Source organism: Lissotriton vulgaris, unplaced genomic scaffold, assembly GCF_964263255.1.
Source record: "Lissotriton vulgaris unplaced genomic scaffold, aLisVul1.2 SCAFFOLD_4038, whole genome shotgun sequence".
In the NCBI taxonomy this organism is placed as follows: Eukaryota; Metazoa; Chordata; class Amphibia; order Caudata; family Salamandridae; genus Lissotriton; species Lissotriton vulgaris.
The window spans coordinates 15,108-39,266 of NW_028249298.1; the positions used below are offsets into that span (position 1 = coordinate 15,108).

Consider the following 24,159-nt stretch of genomic DNA (forward strand, 5'->3'; position numbering starts at 1 on the left):
AGCAGAAGAAACGATGACAAAACTGGAGAAAATCATGGCCACGTAAGGGAACTCTGCACTGGTAATGGGCCCCTTTTAATGGTTAGGACCTCACCAGCTGTCTTCTGTCTCAAAGGACCAAGCACCGCAAGATCACCCTAGAAATGCAAGATCACCCTCTGATTGGCCTCAAGCTAACAGAGGTCGAGAGATTCATGAGGTCTATCACCAAACCAATACGTCTAGCATAAGCAGAGCAGCAGTGTGCCGAAAAGCTCGGCTACGCATTCCAGAGAGTCTATTGCCTGGCCCCTCATACCACCACAAGGGTAGCATCCAGTATGCTCTGTTTTGGACAAATGGTCCCACACCATCCAAAGTGGGAAAAGACCCCAGTTCCAAGCAGTCAAGCACACTCCAGACGACAAGAACAGAACCAATGTGGGTTATAGCGTAGATGAGCCAAGACCCCAAGCATCTGTGTAGGGGCCTGGGTACTGGTGAGAGATAGGCCCAGATGGGAGCAAGTTCAAACTCCTGTTTGATTGTCACCCATGGCAAGTTATGAGGATCCAGGGGACAATGGTGTCCGTGTCAAGAAGTCGAGAGACAGTGAACCAGAATATTTACTGCTTCAAATGGTACCATGGAGGTCCTGAGGGGCTACCAAGACACAGGAACTTTCACCCAGCACATGAGCACTAGTCTGGAAACCCTGATGGCCCGAAGAGGAGGCCGACCCTCCCGTCCTTCGTCCAGAGGTCCCAGTGCCCCATGCTGGATGCTGAGTTAACAACACAGGCCACACCAGTTGATGGCAGAAGTAGGCACTCAAGAGCCTACCCCAGTATAGGAAGGACAACACGCTGCCTGCGCCGGTACTATCTACAAAAGAACCCCACTCCATCCCAGAAGTTTCAAGACTTTATGATGGACTAGTGATAGGAGAGGTGAGGCCCAAGCTGCCAACATCCAAGACCGCCAGTCTCCTTTAGCCCGAATGGCTAATTGAATGGCTAATTGACATAACTTTGTGTTTGAATCAAGGGTTCTGTTTTAGCCTGAAGTAATATTGCAGGCCGAAGGGTACTATTTCAACTGCCCCAGGCCTCAAAATCTGAGGGTCACGAGGCTCGAGTTAAAAAATAAACAGGCAGAGCCCCGCTTAGGCGGTTCTACGTCCGACGACCACCAGTGTGCCACCTCTTTATTGCATTGGCCCACTCCCCCACCATGCACAGCATCCTAGCCTAGTCACGTTACCGCCCGAGGGCACACCAATCGTTAGTGCTCCAAAAAGCTAAAACGAGAACACATTTTCTGAGTTCTCAAATAGCGAAAAAGGGCATCTAAACGAGTTGCTATTTTTATGCGTTTTAGTCAATTGATCACCTGATTTTTCCTTGCAGGAATTATGTAAATGTTTTGCACACTCCTGTCATTGGGCTATATCTCTGCTACGTTTGGGTGCTATTTGGGCTACACTTGGGCTCTTTGTTCTCTGTGGCCATCTTGGGAGACTTTTTTGCTTTCAAGCTCTCATTTCCTGCGGTATCCTCTGTAGGAAATGCTTTCAGTGTTACATCTTTGATTCAACCAAGATAGCATTCTGGTATGCCACACTTTTGTCATAAATTCAGAAAATCCGCTTTTCAGTTTCCATTAGCATAAATGCAACATTTTGGAAGAGGAAAGTGGGAGATTTTCAAAAACAATCAGGAGAATGTATTTTCCCCATTGACATCTATTGAAGTAGAGGGAATTTCAGTGGGACACTGATAAAATACCCAAATGCTTGGCTTCAAAAATTTAGAGTCTCCAGCCTGAATTGGGTCTATTGGTATGTATGCATTAGAACACTATAGTAAAGCTGCAGTTGATCATCAGAGAGGTAACTGGCAGGCTGCAATTGGTGCTGAAAGTACACATTTCAGTCTGCATGTCATAATGTTTTACTGAAATAGATGAGGAATATATTTGAGAACTCATAGAAAAGGTGTCCTAATTTTGTGTTATACAATACTAACCATAATTTCTATGACAAGATGAACCCTCTCATTTGTTTTATTTCTAAAGGAAATATTTTAGGTTTTACAGTATTGATTTATTCAGGGTGGCTTCAGGTGTGCCACACTTGTCAAGAATGTTAATGCTCTAGTTGTTGATTAATTAGAACACTGTGGAAGACTGTAGTGAGCACTGCGGAACCAGCTGACAGGCTTCTGTTGCAAGTACATGTATTACTCAGTATGTTCGACTTTATTCTCACATGGATTAGGAAGATAGGGGGAATTTACAGAAAATATGCTCTCATTTTAGCAGTTTCCATAAACTTGATGAGAAAATCATGAGATACACATGTTTTCTCTCTAACATGGTTCATCAAATCCCAGCAAAGGATCAGCATTTTACACCGAGTAAAATCACCTTGGAATACACCACAGTTCCTAACATTGGTAATCCTCCTTTTTGTGACCCTCAAAACATGCTGTTCACTACTGTGCATTTGAATGTGGACCATTTCCCAGAGTCCTATTATGGCTGCCACACCATGTTGAGATCAGCCATTCATATGGGGCTGACCCTTTGGGATCAGGGTGTGTTCACCCTTGCCCCTTACATATATTTTAAATTCATATAGGAGGACACAGGGACCATGTCACTGAGTCCTGTAATGTCTGTCACACTATACTGTTCTTGACCAGTCCCCTTTAAATTTGACAATAAGAGCATGTATGGACACCAATAGTTTAGTGATCTATAAATTCTGAACCTTAATTTCTCAATAACTACTGGACAGAATTATACCAAATCATAAAAGTATGCTTTTAGGCGAAAGATCTAGCTGCCTAATTTGGGGTAATTCTGTTCATCATTCTGTGGGTAATTTGCGCTTTGGGACTTGACCCATTTCTTGGTCCCCGCTTGACAATTCACCCTTTAATCTTTCAGGAGGAAGCGGAGATGGATGAATTGTTTTTGTAAAGCTTTGTGACGATTTGTTAAATAGTGGCAATGTTTTTAGTGAATCAAATAATCAATTTCCTATGGTAGCTAGGTGTTAGCTATAACTACATCACGATGAACGCCACTGTATACTATATACACACATATAGATTGATATATACATACATGTTTAAATATTTATATATGTAAATATCTATATTTATATATGTGAATATATATATATATATATATAAATATATATATATATATACACACACACACACACACACACACACACACACACACACATATATTTACACATACACACAATGGTAATAATTATGAACATTTATAAAAATACATTTAAATACTTCTGCTTATCTGAGAAATAATGTCCCCTCAGATGTACCGACTCCCTTGTTAATGTAGCAACACCTACCTGTGATTTAATGGCTCCCAATGTGCTGCCAGTAATGAAAATGCTTTTAAACTATCACTTTGTGAAACCCAGGAAAGAAAATAGTAATACATTCAGCACATGCTCAGCAGTGAAAAGCTTCGAGCCTTACCCAAGGAGTTTAGTGCTGGAAGGTAAGCCATATTTCTTCACACCAGTATCTGTAAAGAAGATAAGAAACCGTGTATGAATAATGTATGAATATTGTTTATTTTCCACCTCCATATTCTAAAAACCCTAAAACTCTAAAATGTAATTGGCCTTAAAGAGTTCAGTCTTTATGGCATTACAAAATGCAATAAAAGACGCACAGTCCCTCAGAAAGTCTGGAAGGGATTTCCAAAGTTTCGGGCCTAAATATGTGAATGAGCATTGTTTCATGCGGGACACATGGAACCTGCGTACAGTAAACAGGACTTGTTGCAAAGACAACTCATTCGCTAACATTCATACATAGCTAGCATTTTTCATATTAAGAGAACATAATATGTGTTTTGACTAGGTTGATCATAGGTTCATTCGTTTCAGTAGAGTTGTGTATTAATTTGGATTGGAATATACAGGTTTCCAGGAAGTATGCCAAATGATCATTTTTGCTAGGGGAAGGTGTATTGGAGATGGCTAAAACCATGGACAGTTGTGGCTAGAAACTGATTTCCCCTATAACAGTCTCTAAATTTTTTATCTTCGCCAGATAAACGTGCATTTTTATTTTTGCATCTTTAAGCCCCTCTCTTGTATCTTAAGCAACACCTGCTTCAAGATTGCAAACTGTTCAGTTATAGTTTCTCCAGGAAGCAAAACATCTTGGAATGCCCCTGCTCCGAGCGATACAAAAGGAGATGATGGACGGAGCGTTTGAGCAAATCAAACACTCACCCCCAGTCAACTGATCTGGGTTTAATCCATCACCATTCTTTAGCTCACTCAGCCACCCCAGTTCAGACATGGCCTTATGCAAATCAGTCTGAACCTGTGCCTCATGGGAACAGTCCAGCCCGAACTGCCAGGCCATGTCTTCCCTGGACCGGAAACAAGCATCCTGGGACCAGTTTCAGATTCATAATCCTCATCAGCCAGGCTATCTTGAATTCAGTGGCCAAGTGAGCAAGGGACTCACGTCTGAGCATACCCTGCCAACTTAGGGCGAACAAAGCGATACAAAAGGGGATGATGGACGGAGTGTTTGAGCAAATCAAACACTTACCCCCAGTCAACTGATCTGGGTTTAATCCATCACCATTCTTTAGCTCACTCAGCCACGCCAGTTCAGACATGGTCATATGCAAATCAGTCTGACCCTGTGCCTCATGGGAACAGTCTAGCCCGAACTGCCAAGCTGCCAAGTCCACCCAGCAACACAGCTGGGTTGGAGAGATGTCGGTGTGTATGATGGTTTGGCCATCCTAAGATGGCCAGCCAAACTGTCATGCCCACTGACAGCAGTGTCCACAATTCCCCTCCTCCCCCGCTGCAGTGCTGTGGCCTTAAACCAGAAAGACTCGGCTACAAGACGAAAAATAATATGATTGTCCTTTTATTTTTCACTACAGGCAACGTATGCTGCCAGACATCGCTAACCCAGAGCAGCCTAGCCTGTTACCTTTATCACAAGCAGGGCTCATGTTGAGGGTACATGGGTTAGACACCGTCTACCCACTCTATTCACCCTGCCAAGAAGTTAGGCCCCATAAAATTATGCTTAACCCGTCCCGGTATAATTTTCAGATATCCAGACACATTCAGCAGCACCTGCACGTTGTCTGCTTTCTTTCCTAGCAGCAACCTGCAGGCAAGGAGGGAGCTTATGAGATTCCAGCTGGGCTCATAAAAAGGCAAAGGAAATAATAAGGGACTATCAGGCCTCTCTTTGTTGGAGTATCTTGGATGGGAACAATTGGGAGCCTCACACCTAAATGCAATGCAGGGAAAACAAAGGCGCACAGCTCATCCCTTCACAGGTAGTTAAACAAGCATTTACAATGCAATGGTCTCGGCATTATTAAAGTTAGAGCTATTGGCATTGCTCATGACATTTTTATTTATGTTTTGGTTTTTAAAACATAAATAAATGGCATTGTCATTTACAATGCCAATAGCTTAATCGCTCGCAAATGCGAGACCTATTGCATTTGCACCCACACAGTGCCACACACACAAAGCCACCCACACAGAGTCATTCACATAGAGCCACCCACACACACACAGAGCCACCCACACAGAGCCACCTACACACACACAGAGCCACCCACACACACACACAGAGCCACCCTCACACAGACAGAGCCACCCTCACACAGACAGAGCCACCCTCACACAGACAGAGCCACCCTCACACAGACAGAGCCACCTACAAAAAAAGCTACCCACACAGACAGAGCCACACACAGAGACAGACAGAGCCACACACACAGACAGACAGAGCCACACACACAGACAGCCCAACACACACAAAACCACACACACACACAGCCCCACACACACACACAGCCCCACACAGCCCCCCCCACACACACAGCCCAACACACAAAGACACACACACACACACACAGGACCACATACACAGAGAGCCACACACACACACACACACACACACACACACACACACACACACACACACACAGAGCCACACACACAGAGAGCTCTCTGCCCAGTAACGCCCCAGAGAACAGAGGCAAGCAAAAAACGATGACAAGCAAGGAACAAGAGGCAAGCAAAAACGGGTATTTGAGGCGAGATTGAGCCTACCTCTGCAGAGAGGGCGTATTCCCATTGAACAAGAGTGATATTGGAAGTGTAGGTATGCACTGACATGAAGACAGAACATGATACACATTGATTGACTTGTGGTGTAGGTTTTTCTATGGGGCGGATCCTGGCTGGGAAGGTCTGAGATGTGGTTACTGATTTCAGCAAATTAAATGCAGATGCCTCCTGTAAAAATATCCTAGTATGGGTTTATTTCACACCGCTCGCACACAGTGTGTACAACACTGTGCTTTCTCTGGCCCCTACTCATCTTCCCTCGCCTCCTCCCAAATACACGCCAAGCTCGCACTTGCATCCCCCTCCATCCCCCTGCTCATCACCCCTCTGCACAGTTCACATGTTTCTCCTGTTCTAGGCTGTACGGTTGCCCTCTCTCTCCCTGTATGTCATCAGTATACTATTTCCTGTCCTTGGCTTTTGTATAACGAGTATTGTTCCCTGGTGCCTTCATTTGGTTGCTTCATTTGAAACAAACCAAGACTACAACTCCCAGAAGGCATCAAGTTGTCAAATGAACGGGCCTAACCGGAAACATGGTTAAATGACGACGACTTGGAGTGAGGCAGCAACACTGCTATCATCGCCGAAGTGCTGTACTCTACCTCAGCCCTCCGTCCTCTCACTCACCCCACGCCCAGTTCGTATGCCCCAGCACCCCCATCAGACCACTCTTAAGAGGGCCGCTGCTCTGCCTGGCGCACTGCCCTCCGGCAGGGACTATCCCCTCAAACAGATCTCAAGTTGTCTCGCGGCCAGCTGGAGTACCTCATCCAGTTGTTACTTTTCCTAGTTGCATTCCTGCATTTGCAATGGGAAAAGTAAACCCTCGTAAAACACAACGAATGAAAGACGGATTGGTTACACAACCCCTAGACATTATCCCGTACCCTGGGGCCAGCCCAACTCCCCCCACCACCACCCTCCAACTAGCTCTTATCTGTACTCTCCTCTTCTAATCCCTCTGTATCTTTCCCCCCCAATGCCATTCACCGCTTTCAATTGCTTATGTTTCCCCTCTAGAACTAGACTGGCTTTTTCATCAGTCCTCCCCCGGACTCTCATATCCTCCTTTTCTAGCCCGATCTTCTTTAACTGCTTCCTTCTCTTTTCTGGGGCTTTCATCTGCCCCCTCTCTTTCGCGCCCTCACCTGTCCTCCCCGGCTCAGTCCTGCAGCTGCCATGCTGTGTTCTCCTCTGCTCTCTAACACGGTGTTGCTGTTCAGCGTCCGGGCTGCACGCTGCCCGTGAGAGCGCGAAAGAAAGTGAGATGGTTCCTACTGCCATTTCGGCACGGGTAGTGGCAGGGAATGAGCTTTGCATAGGGCGGGGTTTACAAAGGTGAGATGGAGGATAATGATAATCACTGGTCTTAAAAATATAGGTCAGTGGAGAATTTTTTTGTGTGTACATTTATATAGCGCGAACTCGACCCGAAGGTATTGGATCGCTTTACAGGAATGAGCACCATTTACGCTACACAAGGACACATTCATGCTGACGGTGGGGGAGAGCTGCAGCACACGCAGGCCCGCCTGGCGGAACACAAGGCAAGCTGGAAAGCGCTCCTGCCGCAGAGGCCCCCCGCGTAGTGGACATTGCAGACGTACTGCCCTCTCCTCTGGAGAGCGCTCCAATGCCTTTCGGGCCGCGTTTGCGGTATATTAAAATAAAAAAACAAGCATCGGGCAGACGGGCAGCAGGAGTCTGTAAGCCCCGTCCATTTCAGACTGGGGGGCGTGTTTTTTGTTGAGTGACGGATGACGTCACTGATAGAAAGGACAGCAAAAAACATGCCCCTCAATCCGAAACGGACGGGGCTTAGAGTGACAGGTAGAGCTCTTCTCCAATGGCTGGCCGCTGTTTAGGAAGCCACCCAATGGAGAAGAGCTGGCTCGTTTACCTCCCTACGGTAAGACATAATTTCTCACCCAGCGTGACTGCGCAAGCGCAGCCTACGCAGGCCGAGACCTAAAAAGGGCAATCTTTTAATTTTCTTCGATCCCGGTGTATAAGAGATATGCATGAACAGAAAGAATGCCAAATGAGTTGGTCTGTCCCTCTATTTGCACAAATAACAGTTTAAATACCATTATTTCGTTTTTTTTAGTGCTGCTCATCCCAATGCAGGTTGCCAGACCGCTTTAGATCACACATACAAATTATGTATTGACAAAAAATCATATATGTTAAAATCAATGTATAGGATGTGTTAAATATGGCAGTTAGTGGTTCAAGGTGTAGGGGTCACTTGTCCGTCTTCACTCACTGGGCTATATTAGAAGAATTAAAGTGTATGAACTGCAAGTAACAAACAGACATGTGTGTTAAAAGCAGTAACCCACTTACCCATTCACATAAAATATAAAACGGTCTTCTGCGTGATGTGCTTTGCATGAGACGTATTAACACTATGTTAGTTTAATTTAAAACTAGGGCTAGACAAAACACAGCTCTCTCTGGCAAATACGTTAACCTCCAGAGTTATCTCACCATTATTATTATTCCCTGAGAGTTAGTTGGTACACAAAGTTCTTAGCAGCAGGTGACTTAACCTCATAAGATATTGTAAAATGCTGACTTTACAACCAATTAAGCAAAACAGATTTAGTGCCACGTTTCTGCCCGTTGCCAATTTCTTTGTTGCAGGGTTTAAAAAAAAATGTATTTATACGTTGAAAACCCAGATTTTGCTTTGGAGTTGAGTCACTTTTTTGGCACAACCCGGACGCAAAATCTCATTTGTAAAACCTGTTATTGCGCTCGAATGGGCTCATGATAGACCTGCTAAACATGTGTGTGAGGTCTTGAGATATGAAGGCACTTCTTGTGAGGTTACTTCCTGTGAGGTCATGGGCTATGATGCAACTTCCTGTGATGCCAGGTACGATGTCACATGCTGTGACGTCACATGCCACGTCGTCACTTGCATACTGTCTAACTTGGCTAGTCCCCTCACTTCTTTTTAAGGGATTGTGCCCTGAGCACAAGTCCTTCTACAATCCCCACAATGCTTCCTACGGCATCTGAACGCCTGCGTGGAGGTTCGGTGGGTGGCAGACTCCTTATGAATGAGGGACAAAATACTTTTTGTACTTTGTAAAAATAATAAATCCCATTTCTGAGGACCAATATAGTTGCTGGGCTCAGTGGTGGAGGCAAGCTATCACTGTATTTAAGGTCTATTGGTTAACCATTTCTTCGTTTGCTAAGATTTATTTCCCCGACGTTAAAATTGTGAGGAATATGAGTTTTTTAGCGAAGTACAAAAATATTATATTTTTACACGTGTTTTTTAAAGAACACGTGTTGTTGTTGCACTTAGTGATCCATGTAAAGGATACGAAACTGTTTTACATCAAAGCTCTTAATATCAGTCGACAGGGTTATACTGACCCCCGGTGGAAAAATGTTGTGCTGCAGGCTTGACATAGCAGCAAAGAGACCGGTAGAAATGACCATTAATAATAAAGCATCACCACTAGGCAGAGTAAGAACATCAGCTTCTTTTGTCTACAATGTAGAGCCATGCTTAAAAGTAATTATTTTTATTTTATTTTCAACATTTGATATGGCAGACAAGCAGAGTGCTTTTAAGGCGAACCTGCTGTTTCGTCCTTTACTGAAGCCAGGACTCAGGCAAGTGGATTCAAGACATTTATTAACAAGTGTGTGCATTACAATGTTTCAGAAGTCTGGACATATTCCACACATCAGCGGAATCAAGAACCACCACATTCGTCGTAACCTCACTGATTAAGAAAGGACCTAAAAAACTAGGTCTTGCTTGTTTTTCTCACCAACACTTTGACCAACAGCCCTTTGCCAAACTTTGAAGCATTCTTATCATCATATCTGGATTCATACTTCTGCTGAGTGCATTCCCTTCCGACAGAAAGTTCACTCCGCGAAAATGTGGCTTCATCCCTTCTCATCTAACCCAGTTTCAACAGTGCAAGGTTAAGCTTAGAAGAGGAATGTATTAACCTACCTCAGTATATACTATACCAAAGTGAAATATATTGTGCCGAGTCCAGTGGATCCCCAAAAGTATAGCAGAGGCTAAAGTAGAAAATACCTTATTCTCTTTTGTGGTAGTGTCAGACGTTTTAAGGCATGGGCAAAGTGGGCTTTGGCCCAGGCCCTCCCCCCTCCCCGTTTCAGGAAGCCCCCTGATGGTGTCAACTCTGCAGAGTCTTGCTCTGATAACCTTCAATAATTTTTGAACAGATTGTTTTAAATATTGTTTTCCTTTCATTTATTTTTAATGTGGGTGTTGTGCGAGAGTCTATCACAGACATTTTGCACAGAAATGTTGTGTTTATCTTGCATGCAACATTCATAACAAAGTTTAGACCAAAACAGGACCTCACACATTCATATGTCACAGAGATTATATGCACGAATATAAGTGAGCTGCTGCTGTGCTACAATATCGTAAACACAGGTCAATATCGCAAAATATGAGATGTCCAACGCATTTAGAATTTGGAACAGTGTGCCTGTGCACAGTCAGTGACCTGCCCAAGAGGGCATGAAACAGCTGAAACTAGATCAGAAATTCAAGGCTCTTTGGAACAGCCCCCCCCCCCCCCCCCCAAAATACATTTGGCCCGGGGCCTCCAAAATTCTTAAGATGTCCCCGAGTAGTGTGGTTGAGCAGTCAGGCTTTTTTCACTAAAGAATCCAAAAGGTCTACTGTTAGCTCTCCATCACCAGACTTAAACAAGCTCTGGTCACAACTTCTTCAAACCCTTCAATCTATGGTGTTAGCATTGACTTACCACTCAGAGAAAATGGACCAGCAGGTGGACCTCTTAAACACTCTGGATGTTTATACCGCCGGGATTGATCGAAAATTGGAGGCGCTCAATTCACTGATAAAAAAGCCCAATCTCAAGTGCAACTGGTTCAATCAGTATGCTATTGCTCTCCCATTATTGACTCTCTATCCTCATTGCCCCAATTCCTTTCATAAGTACTAACAGAAATCCAGAAGATTCCAGCATCCAGGCACCTCGATCACTCGTTCCTGGCTTCCGCACAAGGCGAGGCCTCGGAGCTTGAGCACACGACCAATAAATTACCAGCCCATTTTTCACCATCAACTAAGGCGACAGCTGTCTCCAAGGCAACTATTGACACAACTACAGAAGCCCCACCTCCCCAGCAATCTATCCATCGGCTATCAAAATGGGAAAAAAAGCCTAAGGAAATCCCGTAATAGGCACACAGATGACCCCAAAAAAACAATCTGCAATTATTTCACAAATAAAAAACCGGTGACAGCACAGGACTCTAGCACAGAGCTCAGCATCACTACTAGCCCGTTGCAAGTAGCCCAGTAACTAACGCTTCAAAAAGCACCCCCAAAAGTGAACATTTCTTCAGAAATAAAGTTGTTTCAAACCTCAAGGCATTCTCCGCATCTAATTACCCAGGGAAAAATCGGAAATATTGGAAATAGTCAACTACAAGCCTTTGAGGAGCTGACAACTGTTAACACGTCAGCCACAACAACGCCTCTGCAAAAGCCTACCCTTGCCACTAAAGCTTCTTCCATACCTAAAGTGATGATCAACAGTCCAGGCTTACATCATGCGGTTAACCCCGGCAAAGGCTTGGATTTAGAGTACTCGGTAATCTCACCGAACCAACCACCTCTGATGCTCATGCGCAAAACAGTTCTTACTTCAGCACCAACTAATCAAGTCAGTGAGCAATCCCCCCTTGCCCGTTATATCCATCCCTCCACGAACAACAGATGCAAAGTTTATGCCTGCTAAGTCCTCAACTGCCGAAATCCACAATCTAGCCACCGACAGCAACGAGACCACATTGCTGTTAATATCTGAGTATGTCTCCCAAAGCCCACATGACATTTTAAACCGCAAGAACATAATCAGGCTCTTCAAATCGAACCCGGATCTGTGCACTCTGGAATCAAAAGACATAATCGCCATCAAATTTAAACCTAGTAATAGCTTCCAAGCAAGAGAATTGACTCTACATTAGCATCCACCACCATAAGGGAGCTGGTTTAATCAAAAGCCGACCAATCAAAATACTGGGGAATAATTATAACAACGCCTTGTGTTCCACGCTACTCTTCAATACTTGCATACATCCAGGCTCCAGCTTCTAGTATAAGTCCTTCTTCTTTCTCTGTGTTAAAGTCAGCCAGAAGTCGCTCTCCAGTCTGCAACGATGAGCGCAGTGTCGAACTGCAAGCTACCCGAAGGGCAGACTGGACATGGCTGCCAGCAGCCCTATCCCGGAATTGGATCGATTGAAATAATACCAAACAGGGTTTAATAATTTCCTCCTGGAATATTAACGGTCTTCTGCCAAAATCCTAATCTCCAGACACATTAGGATTTTTAAAAAAACACAACACTATTCTTCTCCAGGAAACTTGGTTAGCAACAAGCATCCCAATCGATGGGTACCTAGAATTCACGTTGCCCGCTACAAGACAGAGTAAGTACGGCAGACTGCGTGGCGGACTTTCGATCTATGTATCTACCAGACTGTCTGCACGCATTAAACAGCTAAAATTTGAAGTTGGCTGGGTTACTTGGATCTTGGTTGAAAGTCCTACTTCAGACAGTCGGTTACTTCTATAAATGTTTACATCTCTCCGTGCACCACTGAGAAAAATTTCAACCTGGACCGCCTGACTGAAATATTATGCAACATCTTAAGCGCTCACGGCAGTTCACCGTGTAGGAAAGTAGGGTCTGCTTCCTGTGGTCACCCCCACTTTTTGCTGTGATTCTCTGGTTTTTCGACTTTAGTGTGGCTGTGGGCCTGTTAATCCGACCCTCAGCCCAGCCATTCTCTCTCTAAATTGATTCCATGTACTTTAGGTACATACCAGATTGGTTACTGGGTCGCCCTTGTGAACCCCTGTATAGTGTACCATAGGTACCCAGGGCATAGATGCACCTTAGGCCTATCAGGGGCTGCAGCATGTATTATGCCACCCCTGGTTTGCCTTCCAAACTGACACCACAGGTCTGTTCACACAAAATGGGTAAGGTGGTGTAATCACCCCTTACTTAGATATAGTATCCCTATATCTACCTTTACACATAGACACATATACACCTATAAGTCACTCCTATGGTAGGCCTCGTCAATACCGGAGGCAGAGTGCTTTGTTTTTTGTGAGAGGGTGCCATAGCATGAGCTGAGCCACTCAGCAGCTTTCGGAACTATCTTCTTATAGCTGTTCTATGATATAGCCATACCATATACTGTTAAATTCATTATAATCCTCGCGGCTAATGCTAACTTTGGTTTGGCTTTATCAAAACATGTCGTGTAAGGTGTCAAACACTTTGGAATACTACCCCCGCCAGTCCTGGTGGCAGGGGTAGCATTCCACCCTTCTAGAGGGAGAAGACATGTAGTTACTGCTTTACCCGGTTAAAGTTAAACAGAGCCTCAGCATCACAAAATGGATGCTGTTGCCACAGACACGAGTCTGACCTCCTGCTACTGGACGAAACTCCGGCAGGGGAGGCCTGGACAATAGGTTTCCTGTCCAGGGAGGTGTCAGCACCTTCCCAGACAGGGTTTTGTGTATTTGGGCAGGGAGGGCTGCATCAGCAGATGCTTTTCCAGACACTGCCTGGGGTACACCAGGTGCTCCATGCATAGCCCGGTTCAAACCAGTTGCTGGGGCACTCAGCACCAGCTCTGGCACGAAACTGGACAAAGGGAAGGGGGTGTAACTCCCTGTCCAGGTCCACCCATAGGAGGGACCTAGCCAGGTAGTCCAGCCCCATCCTTAGTATAAGTATAGGAGCTGTGTCCCCAGGACTTTAGATTACCCTGGACAAATCTTTGAAAGACATATCCCGGACCTTCGACGTTCCATTCTGACTAGAAGACGGAAGATATCTCCCTTGTGGTCAAGAAGTGGCCACCCTGTTCAAACAGGCACCAACAGCACCTTTGCTCATCTGCAGTTTCAAGGCTCCCATCGGATCCCAAAGACTCTGCGACATAGGAACTGGACTTTCAGACTTCTCTGACACCGACCTACATCCACAGCAAAGCTGAGACCCGTGGCGGACACGAGAAACGCGGGACCGGATACCCGTGACATCCTGCATTTTGCCCCTAGGGCATATCGTATACTGTGCAACTTATCGTATATTAACTGTGTGACTTGTATTGTATTTTGACCTCTGATCTCATAAAGAGTGGAGAGGGGTTGTGTTTAGATTAATATATATTGGATATATACCTTGTGTGGTGTCCTTTCATTTGGTACTCAAGGGATTATAATTGGTAAAACAACTTTCTTAACTCACCTACAGAAGTCTTAGCCTGAAGACTGCTGGTTCATGCTAACACTAGGATAGCTTTCTATAAGGTTGACTTTACAACCACCATCAATAAGGGTCGATTAGACTAGTGCAAGGTGCCTACTAGGGTGAATAACTTTTACAACAAAACTTTTACAACGCACTACCATTACAACGCGGTCATTACAACGCAAACCATTACAACGCATTGCGCTGGGGGGCGCTCTAGGATAGGGAATACGTTTAATTTACCATCCAACACCTTCCCTGGTGTCCACGGGGACTGGTGTTGGAATAGTAAATTAAACTTTTCACTATCCAGCACCCCAAAGCGCTATGCGTTGTAATGGATTGCGATGTAAAAACCGGGTTGTAAAAGCAGGCGTTGTAATAGCCTGCATTGTAAAGTCATACATCTGCCTACTAGAACTAGTGGACATCATATGCCAGGCTAACTTCTCACACACTGTGTTTAATTTCTGGAGATTTTAATACAAACCTCTTCCACAACCCGTTCAAGGACCTAGGGATCATCTTTCCAGCGGTTCCCCCACATCTTGCTACACAAACATTACCATTAGGACTTAGACCTTCCAAATATGGCGAATTCATTGTCCTCCAATTCAGCAGTATAGGCTATATTGTAATCAATGGTCGCTCACCCACAGACACTCCTCTGGCCTGCACTAGAGCAGACGGCCAAACCCACTCATTTCTGGACTTTACTCTAGGAAACAGTGAAATGCTCCCCTTAATCAAGTGCCATCACATCCTAGCACAAGGGGAGAGTAACCACTGACCTCAAATAATAACTATCACCCACCATTCCCCACCACCAGTCAATCAAACACACGCTATCAGGCTGCCACTCTGGGAACCTAAGGAGAATGAAATGGACATCCAGCTCCTTCTCCCCATCATGGAGATACGTAGTGATTTCCTATGTTTACACTAAACACTGCCCAGAAGACCTGGGTGTGAAACGCTTGAAGAGTACTATTGGTTATAATGTTTATTCTACTAGGAATGTTGACAGCAAGTTTGTTTATGGATTCTCCTTTTTTCATGTTCTACAGTCCCCTGAAGAAGGGATTTAATCCCGAAATGCATTGGGCATGACCAAATATTTTGAATAATACTGTAGTATTATGATTACATTTCTGCTTGATTCATTTGATTTTTTTGTACATAATTGAACGTTTTTGATGATTGGAAATGTTAAGTTTTTTTCTGATGATCAAGTTTGTTTTCAATACAATTGCAATATTCCAGTTTGCAGTATCTTGTGATTCATTTTCTGAAATAATATTTGATTCATCTGTTTTTCAAGAATAGGTTTTCATGTATGTTGAAAGTTTAATACTTTAACCTTAGCAGTGCGCCTGGCATACTGGTGGTATCCCACCAGCTTTTTTCTCCGAAAGCAGCAGTTCATCATATACAACTTTACTGCTGCTTCAGCGACTTCAAGGCGGCTTTCGACCGGGTGCCACATGGCCGCTATGGCAAAAATTAGAGAGCTGGGGCATACCTCCCACTCTCTTAAAAGCCATAATCCAACTCCACTCATGAACTTGGATTAGAATAAAGTTGGGAGAAGGTTCTCATGTCTCAAAAAGGATTCAACCAGGAAGCGGCATTGAACAAGTCTGCATGTTGACACCCTCCTTTTTAACCTGTTCATCCCGGACCTATCCTCCACACTTGACAAGGTTAACTCCCACCTGCCTCAACTAGAAGGATCCTGTATCAGCAACCTTTTATACGCTGACAGCCTGGTGTGACTTAGCCACACAAAGGTAGGCCTGCAGAGGCTACACAATAAACAATGCCCTTGAACTGAAACTGTCAAAAACAAAAATAATTCATTTTGGCAAACGGAAGCAGTAGAAAGGTGGTTGGTTTTTCAACAGTAAAAGCATCGATATACTGCCACACTATAAATACCTGGGAATTCTCCAGGACTCCAGAGCCTCCTTCACCAAGCAAAAAGACGCTGTTAAGGCTAAAGCACTGTCGGTTGAGGTCGCCTCGACAAAACTTTCAAAACAGCTACTTGGTCCAAGCCTAACTCCACTGCTCAAAGTGATGAAGGCTAAGATCACCAACTCGCTATAATATGGACATGAGATTATGATGGGCACCTTATTAAACAAACTAACCACTAGAATCTTTAAACTAGCATGGTGCCTGCCAAGGTCCTCATCTCCAGCACAAGTTAGACTAGAACTCGGCCGATTAGATCATTATGGCGTTGAGGCAGGCGCATTCAATAAGCTCTGTAACAGACTGTGCAACGTCTGGGAAGGCTGCCTGGAGGCCAAACTTTGGAACAAAATAACGACCAGCACATCCAGTCAAAAAAAATATCGCCACCACCTGGCACACTCTCTATAGTTACTCAGAGTCACAGAATATTGGGGAACAAACCCATCGCAACGGGCATCAACGATCATAATCAAGTGAAGTGTCCGGCTTTGGTTTTTTCATTCCAACAGGACAAAACTATCAAGAAAGAAACAAGGCTGGGCCGTTACTTCCAACCTCAAACTAGGGGTTGAGTCATCTTACTTATCAAGCACATTGTCTCTCTTTTGGAAGCTAAAGTTTATGGCCCTAAGGTTGGGCGAATGGCCTTTTTTTAAGCATCGGCCAGAGGGCTGGCACCCCTGTGTTAGTATTGAATGCAGGGAGTGTGGCTACCACTCTGAAAGCATGGACCATATAGCCTGCACATGTCCCACTTTGCTCAACGACAGGAGGATTTTATTGCGGGTGGAGTGGAACAAACTTGGGCCTCGCACATGTCGTCAGGCCCAAATAGCTGCTATGAACTCAAAAAACAAAGTTGAACATCCGGTTCACTAAATTTGTTAGCAGAGCCGCTAACTCACTGGGGAAAGACAGGGCAGCAAATCCTTCGCTGGTCGGTAGCGCTGCTTCAGCGCCATAAAACCACTTAACGACCGCTGGCTTATCCAGCGTGGCCCATCTGAACATTATATTCATCTCTCAAATTAATTGTCATGTTCACTTGCTTCCCTTTTAGATTTTTTTAAAGCGATGCTGTGACTGTTTTGTTAACTGAAAATTCGAACCATATAGGCTATACTCTCAAAACTAGGATTCTCTTAACTTCAACCCATTTTAACCCCTTGCGTGCTGATGACAGAACGGTTCCGTCATCAACATCGGTTGGGCTGTGCTGATGACGGAAACGTTCCGTCATGACTCCGCCCGCGCAAGGCGGAGTCAGCACAGGCGGGGAATACGTCCCGCACGCAAGGGGTTAAAGTAAGATTATTGCACTGTTTTCGTATTATCTTGGGTTCTTTTTTAAACTTAGATCTGTGTAAACATGGATTACATGGTTTTTAACATTTTGTTATGGTTTTTAGTAATCAAACAAACTTCGAAAAAGAAATTATATATATATATATATATATATACACATATACACAGACACACACACACATATATACACACACACACACACACATACACACACATACATACATACATACACAGACACACTACGATGTACTGGCTATGCAAGGTAAAGGTACTATCGATAAACTGGTTGCAATGTAGTGACGTCTGATCTATTCACTACCTGCGCAGTTACATAGATAAGTTTCACAAAGCCCACCAGCTAGCATTAGGATCATGGAAGTCATTTACGGGTCACTAGGGGTCGCAGCTGCGACCCTTGGCTTGCCCTTTGCAACCCCTGACCTCAGAGGTGGCAAAGGCAGTGCCAGGAACACAGTGGCAGCTCATCCTTATGGATGTTGGTTGAGGCACTACTTTCTTTGTTATCAGTCAGTTTTTTTTATTGCACTAATAGTGAATAACGTAATATTATTCACTATTAGTGTAGTATAAAAATGGAGTAAAGTTAGCTGGAATATCACCCTATCTGCCAGTTGAGGTAAGTAACAAAGCTTAATGTTCTGTGCATGCTTGCGGGTGAGAGAGTGTATGTATGAGGGAATGTGGGTATGTGTAAGCATGTGTTTTTGAGTGAAATCAAAGGTCAAATGGCGTGTGATGTCACTTCCACTACCCCAGATATTTTGGTGAATTGACGTCAATGATTAGGGACTCCATTATTTTTCCCTTTCATACTGACATTTTTTGGGCGATTTTTATTCTCCAAAGACTGGAAGAATGTTGATTGTTTATCTGTTCAAGATCCCCATCTACTGGCTAGTGTGAAAAATGTAACCATTCTGCTGACGAGAAGACACACATAGCAAGACGACGAGATGTAAAAAACGACTATGCCAGATTTTACATTTCACAGCAATGAAACTGTCAGCTCTATTTCTAGTTATTGAATATACATTCTTTTCTGATGTAGAAATGAAACCAATGATAGTATTATTTTCTAGATTGCAAAAAAGTAAAAATCTGGAAGGATGGCAAGACAAACCTGTTCCTGCTTGCACTTCTTACCTGCCAGCTCCTCATAAATATTGACAACATTTTGACACTGTCAATATGGCGCTGTAGCACATTCTCTAAGTAAACCTAGATATTAGAGCAGACCTGCGGAGACTGCTACCATTATATCAAATTTCACTACTCAAATTGACAGCTGGGGCGGTAATCTCATCACACTCCCTAGCATGACAGGGCCCTGCCTGACCTCCACAGGTGACAACTACTACACCGTTATCTATCCTCCTAATCTCTCCAAATCCGCATCTAAATCCCTCAAACACTCCATCCTGAGACCCTGATATCCGATCTTCATCTCTGCATGGACAAGGGCACTGTCATTAACAACCTCATCTTCCACTCCAGGATAACAATGGTGCAATGCCTGCTCTGGCCTTCTCAAAGTACAGGAAGCCAGGAACATCTCTCACAGAAAAAAACTCACAATCACACCATCTGCAATCCTGCGTGCTGACCTCACCATCACCTTGTACAATAGCGGCATTATCCTGATTCAAGGGCCATCGAAAGACCTCATCAAATTTGCGGATCTCTTCACCCTCCTTAAAAAATATGTTCACAAGCCTACCCAGTCCATGCTCTCCCCACTCCGCCTCTTGCCCAACCCACCAAGTGTACCTAGCCTCTCACGAATCACACATGCCAGTGACCACATCATTGGGCGTCCTAGCCCTACTATCTGGTCACCAACGCATGCCAACCACTGCACGCCTATACCACTGAACTAAGGCCTACAAGCTATCCCCACTCTGTCGGCTTCCAAAACTCCCCTAGGGCCCACAACTTGAGCCAACCTAGCCCCGCTTTCACACTTCCAGCACTTGCCATTAGAAGCGTCCCCAAACCCTTAACCTCCTGCCCGCATAATCTTCCTGCACTCTGCGCTATTGAAAAGTGTACTAGGACCCTCGACACTGGTATTGAAACGTCTACTAGGGCCCACAACATGGGTCGATTTAGCCTCACTACTAGGCTACCAATGCAGTCCGGCAGACTCGCTCCCACCCCATCGGCCTCCTGCCCACAAGACCTTCCCTCTCATAGGGATACTGATCGACCTAGCTCCACCACTAGGCTACCGGCACACTCCATCAGAATCGCTCGCATGCAACCGGCCCGCCAGAACCCACCACTAGGCTACCAGCACATTCTATCAGAATCGCCGAAATGCAATCGGTCCCCTGCCCGCCAGAACCTACCTCTCTTAGAGATATTGATAATCTCCACCACAGGCCCACCAAATGAACCCTGAGCATCCACAAGTCCATTCTGGATCTAAAGAACCTCCTACACCTCACTGAGCTCTCCTTCTCGAATCTCTGGCTCTCGCAGAAAGCAAGCCCCATCCCCTACACTAAGCCCCTCCTTCACTCACTACCACTATCCCCAAGACACTTGCTCCCCCGCAAGCAACCCTGCCACCTCTCGGAGGAGGAAATTCTTGCCCTCCTTCATACCTACAAACCCACGCCTAACCCTTTAGGCCTCACGGAGGAAGAAGTGGTTGACCTCCTCATTAGCTATGATTCTGCCTTGACAACCCGATGCCCCTCAGACCTGAGGGAAGAACACCCTACCTGCACAGTTGCAACCAACCCCAACAGATCTGCTACCCTCCGCTTCAGAGGGTGGTCAATAGCAACCTAGCTAGAGTACCCATCTCTGCATCTTCCCTTGACACTCACTCCGACCCCTCCCTAGCCGGCCTCCTAATTAACTGCCGCTCAGCAGTAAAGCATGCATCTGATGTCGCTGATCTCATCCTGAGCCAAAAATGGAGTTAGCAATCTTGACTGATTCTTGGTTTAAGGAATCCATATCGCCCTACCTAGACTTCTTAGTCCCGACCAATTACAACATTGTAAGGCTGGACAAGCATTCAAAGAATTAAAGGGGGAGGAATTACCTGCATCTACTGCTCTAATCTCCATGTTACTGAACTTCTGGTGGACCCCACAGACTCCTCACACTCTCCATTTGCAGCAACACCTCCCAACTGTACAGACTTCACATCTTTTACCACCCCCCCAGGCAAGAATGACACCTTCACTGACCTCCTTATGGAAATCACCACAGCCAAGGTTTGCCCTAACTCTAATGACATTTTCCTTGGCGACTTCAACTTGCATTGAAACAATCCTAAGGACCCTCAAGTTAACGCCATCAGAAACTTCTTTGCCGATCAAGCCCTTACACAAGCCTGCTCTCTCCCTACTTATGCAAAAGGCGTCACCCTAGACTGGATCATCGCTAAGTAATCAGCAGTCAAACTTATCTCTATTGACCCTTTTTATTGGTCGGACCACCACATTATCACCTTCCTCCTGCCTAGCACCCACAAGACATGGACACCACAACCTGTGATTCCCAAATGATGGGTGAGAGACACCAAGAACCTTGATCACGAGAAACTGTCTGCTGCGCTGTGAGACAGACCCCCCCACACACACACACACACTCAGTGCACCTCGGTCAACAACCTAGCAGAGCATTATTCTTCAACTATATCAAATATTCTCGATGACCTTGCTCCACTAAAACTAAAAAGAACCCAGATCAAACACAGGAATCCCTGGTTCAACGGATCCCTAAACAAGGAGAGGAGATCCCTTTGACAGACTGAACGAAACTGGAAACAGCACCCGTCAGCAGCCCATCGACAACTTCTCCGCGAGGCCAGAAGTGCCTACAATAGGAAAATCCTCAAATCTTAAAAATAATTCTTCAGAACTGAACTTGAGAACGTCAAGAATCGACCACTCAAGCTATTTGACTTGGTCAAACACCAATCCAACAAACTAGCAAAAAAAACAAAAAAACACCTAAACCCCTAACATCAAGCAAGAAATTTTCATCCTTCTTCTGCGACAAATTCTCTGCCCTAGGAAATGAACTTAAATCCACAACTCACCACCAAAATCTGTCAGCTTTACCTCTTCTCTCCACGCTGTCTTCCCAAACCTCACCCAAAAACCAAGTGCACTGGTCCAACTTTAAGATATACGACGAACACTCGAGAACCCTAACCTCCTTAAACCTGAACAATCACTTCAATGATCCCCTCCCCTCTAACTGCCTCGCTGCCGCCTCTCAGGCTTTCATCCCTTCCTGGACTGCAATAATCAACGCCTCTCTCCTACAGGGCTCAATACCTGCTTCTCTTAAGGCTGGCCAAGTTGTCCCCATCTTAAAAAAACCTTTGCTGGACCCTGCTTCCGCCGACAACTATAGACCCATATCCAACATCCTAGCCAAAGTCCTGGAAAAATGTGTGCAACAGCAGCTGAGCCTACACATCACCAACTTGCACCTTCTAGACTACTTCCAATCCGGAAACCACCCTTCTCCAAATCATGAATGACGCCCTCCAAGCCCTCGACCAAGGCAAAACCTGTCTCCTAAACTTCCTAAACCTATCCTCTGCCTTTGATACGGTTAACCACGAAATTCTCCTTCAACGACTCAAACTCAGGATTGGTTTGGATGGCACCATCCTTTAATGGTTTAGATCCTTCCTCCAAAATCGCTCACAGAGAGTCCTCATCAATGGTAATCTATCTGCTCCCCCTCAGATCATGGTTAGAGTCCCCCAAGGATCAACCCTCTCCCCTAACCTCTTCAATCTTCACCTTGAACCACTCACAGAGGTGCTACACTTGGCCAACATCTCCTACCTTATGTATGCCAACGATACACAGATCTACATCAAAATCTCTTCCCCTGAGGACATTTTCTCGCTGAATGAGGCCCTGAAGCTGACTGTCCACTGGCTCCCCGCCAACCAGCTTACACTTAACGCAAATAAAACTGAATTTCTTCTAATCTCCCCACCCAAAACCAATCCAGACATCCAGGAATGACTCAAGGCTATCACAGCACTAAACTGCCTTCCTACCATTGTTGACTCAGCGAAATCCCTTGGAATAATCGTTGACAGCAACCTGAACATGCGGGCCATATCAACTTCATGGCCAAAACTGCCAGATTCCACCTGAGTTACCCAAGAAACCTAAAACCTTTTCTTGATGCCTCTGACCTAAAAACGGCAATACAGGCACTATTCATTTCCAGACTAGAATATGGATGCTCTACTCTCGCAGGGCTACCCAAGAACTCTCTGGACCCATTGAAAGCCTGCCTCAATGCCGCCGCTAGACTCCTAACTGCTCAAAGAAATTCAACCACATCTCTCTCTACCTCAGAGCTCTGAACTGGCTTCCCCTAGAGGCCAGAATCCAACTTAAACTCGCCTGCATTACTCACAAAGCTCTTTACTCTAATTCCCTTGCATATCTCACCCAAAACCTTGTGATATCCAGAGGAGCCAGAAACTCCCGGTCTGCCAAAGACCTTTTGCTTCAACCAGCACGCTTCTGGAAGAAAAAAACCTACAATCGGGCCTTCTCTGGTGCCGCTCCAAGAATTTGGAAATCTCCCACCCGCCATCAGAAGACTTCCATCCTTGGCACACTTTAAAAAGGAGACCAAAACTTTCCTAATGGGCAAAATCCTTGCCCACAATCACATTACAATCACCTCAGCGACATGTTCCACCCACCACTTTGGAATGATCCATGGCTTTTACGGATGATACCTATCCTGCTCTTCTGGGCATCCCACCCAAGAGTGAGAGTGTGTGCCTTCTTTTATAATGTATCTACCTGTTTTTCTTTTGATCCCATATGTAGCCGGGACCTTAGACTGCATGCTCTTTTTTCTTGTATAATGTATCTACCTATTTCACCCAATTGGTCCCTCCCTTCCTAACTCTTTGTATACCACCTTAATCCTGTAAAGCGCTCTGATACCCTCACAGGTCTAGTTCGCGCTCTATAAAACTATAAAATAATAATAGTTACTGTGACTATAAGTCCCCTCGCATGCCGCTGGATAATATAACAATATGACTATGAGTGTCCCACATATGGTGAAAAACTCTAGATTTGTATAAGCCACAACCTAGCTTGGTTGACAGAATCTGTTAGTGCCGGTTCAGGAAGCCCAAATTGAATTAAAAAACGGCATTCCACCTGGGGTCAGCCGAACTCACGGCACATGCAACCGGAAAGCAGGACACTAACAGTCATATTGTTATATTATCCAGAGGCAGGCGAGGGGACTTACACTCACAGTAACTACGGCTATCATTTGATTTTAGAGATGGGAGCGTCGTAGACATTGCAACTGGCAACAAACAACGGAAATGGAGACGCCCCATTGCTGGCCTCT

General features: G+C 45.0%; 1 protein-coding gene across 1 annotated transcript in view; it reads right to left on the minus strand.

The window, feature by feature from the left end:
- Positions 1-3,490: 3,490 nt before the first annotated feature.
- Positions 3,491-24,159, minus strand: part of LOC147663627 (myosin light chain kinase, smooth muscle-like) — a 79,315-nt gene continuing 58,646 nt past the window's right edge. Inside the window, exon 4 of the mRNA XM_086950321.1 lies at positions 3,491-3,543. Within this exon, the coding sequence (XP_086806447.1) occupies positions 3,491-3,543 (53 nt within the window). The remainder of the gene's footprint in view (positions 3,544-24,159) is intronic.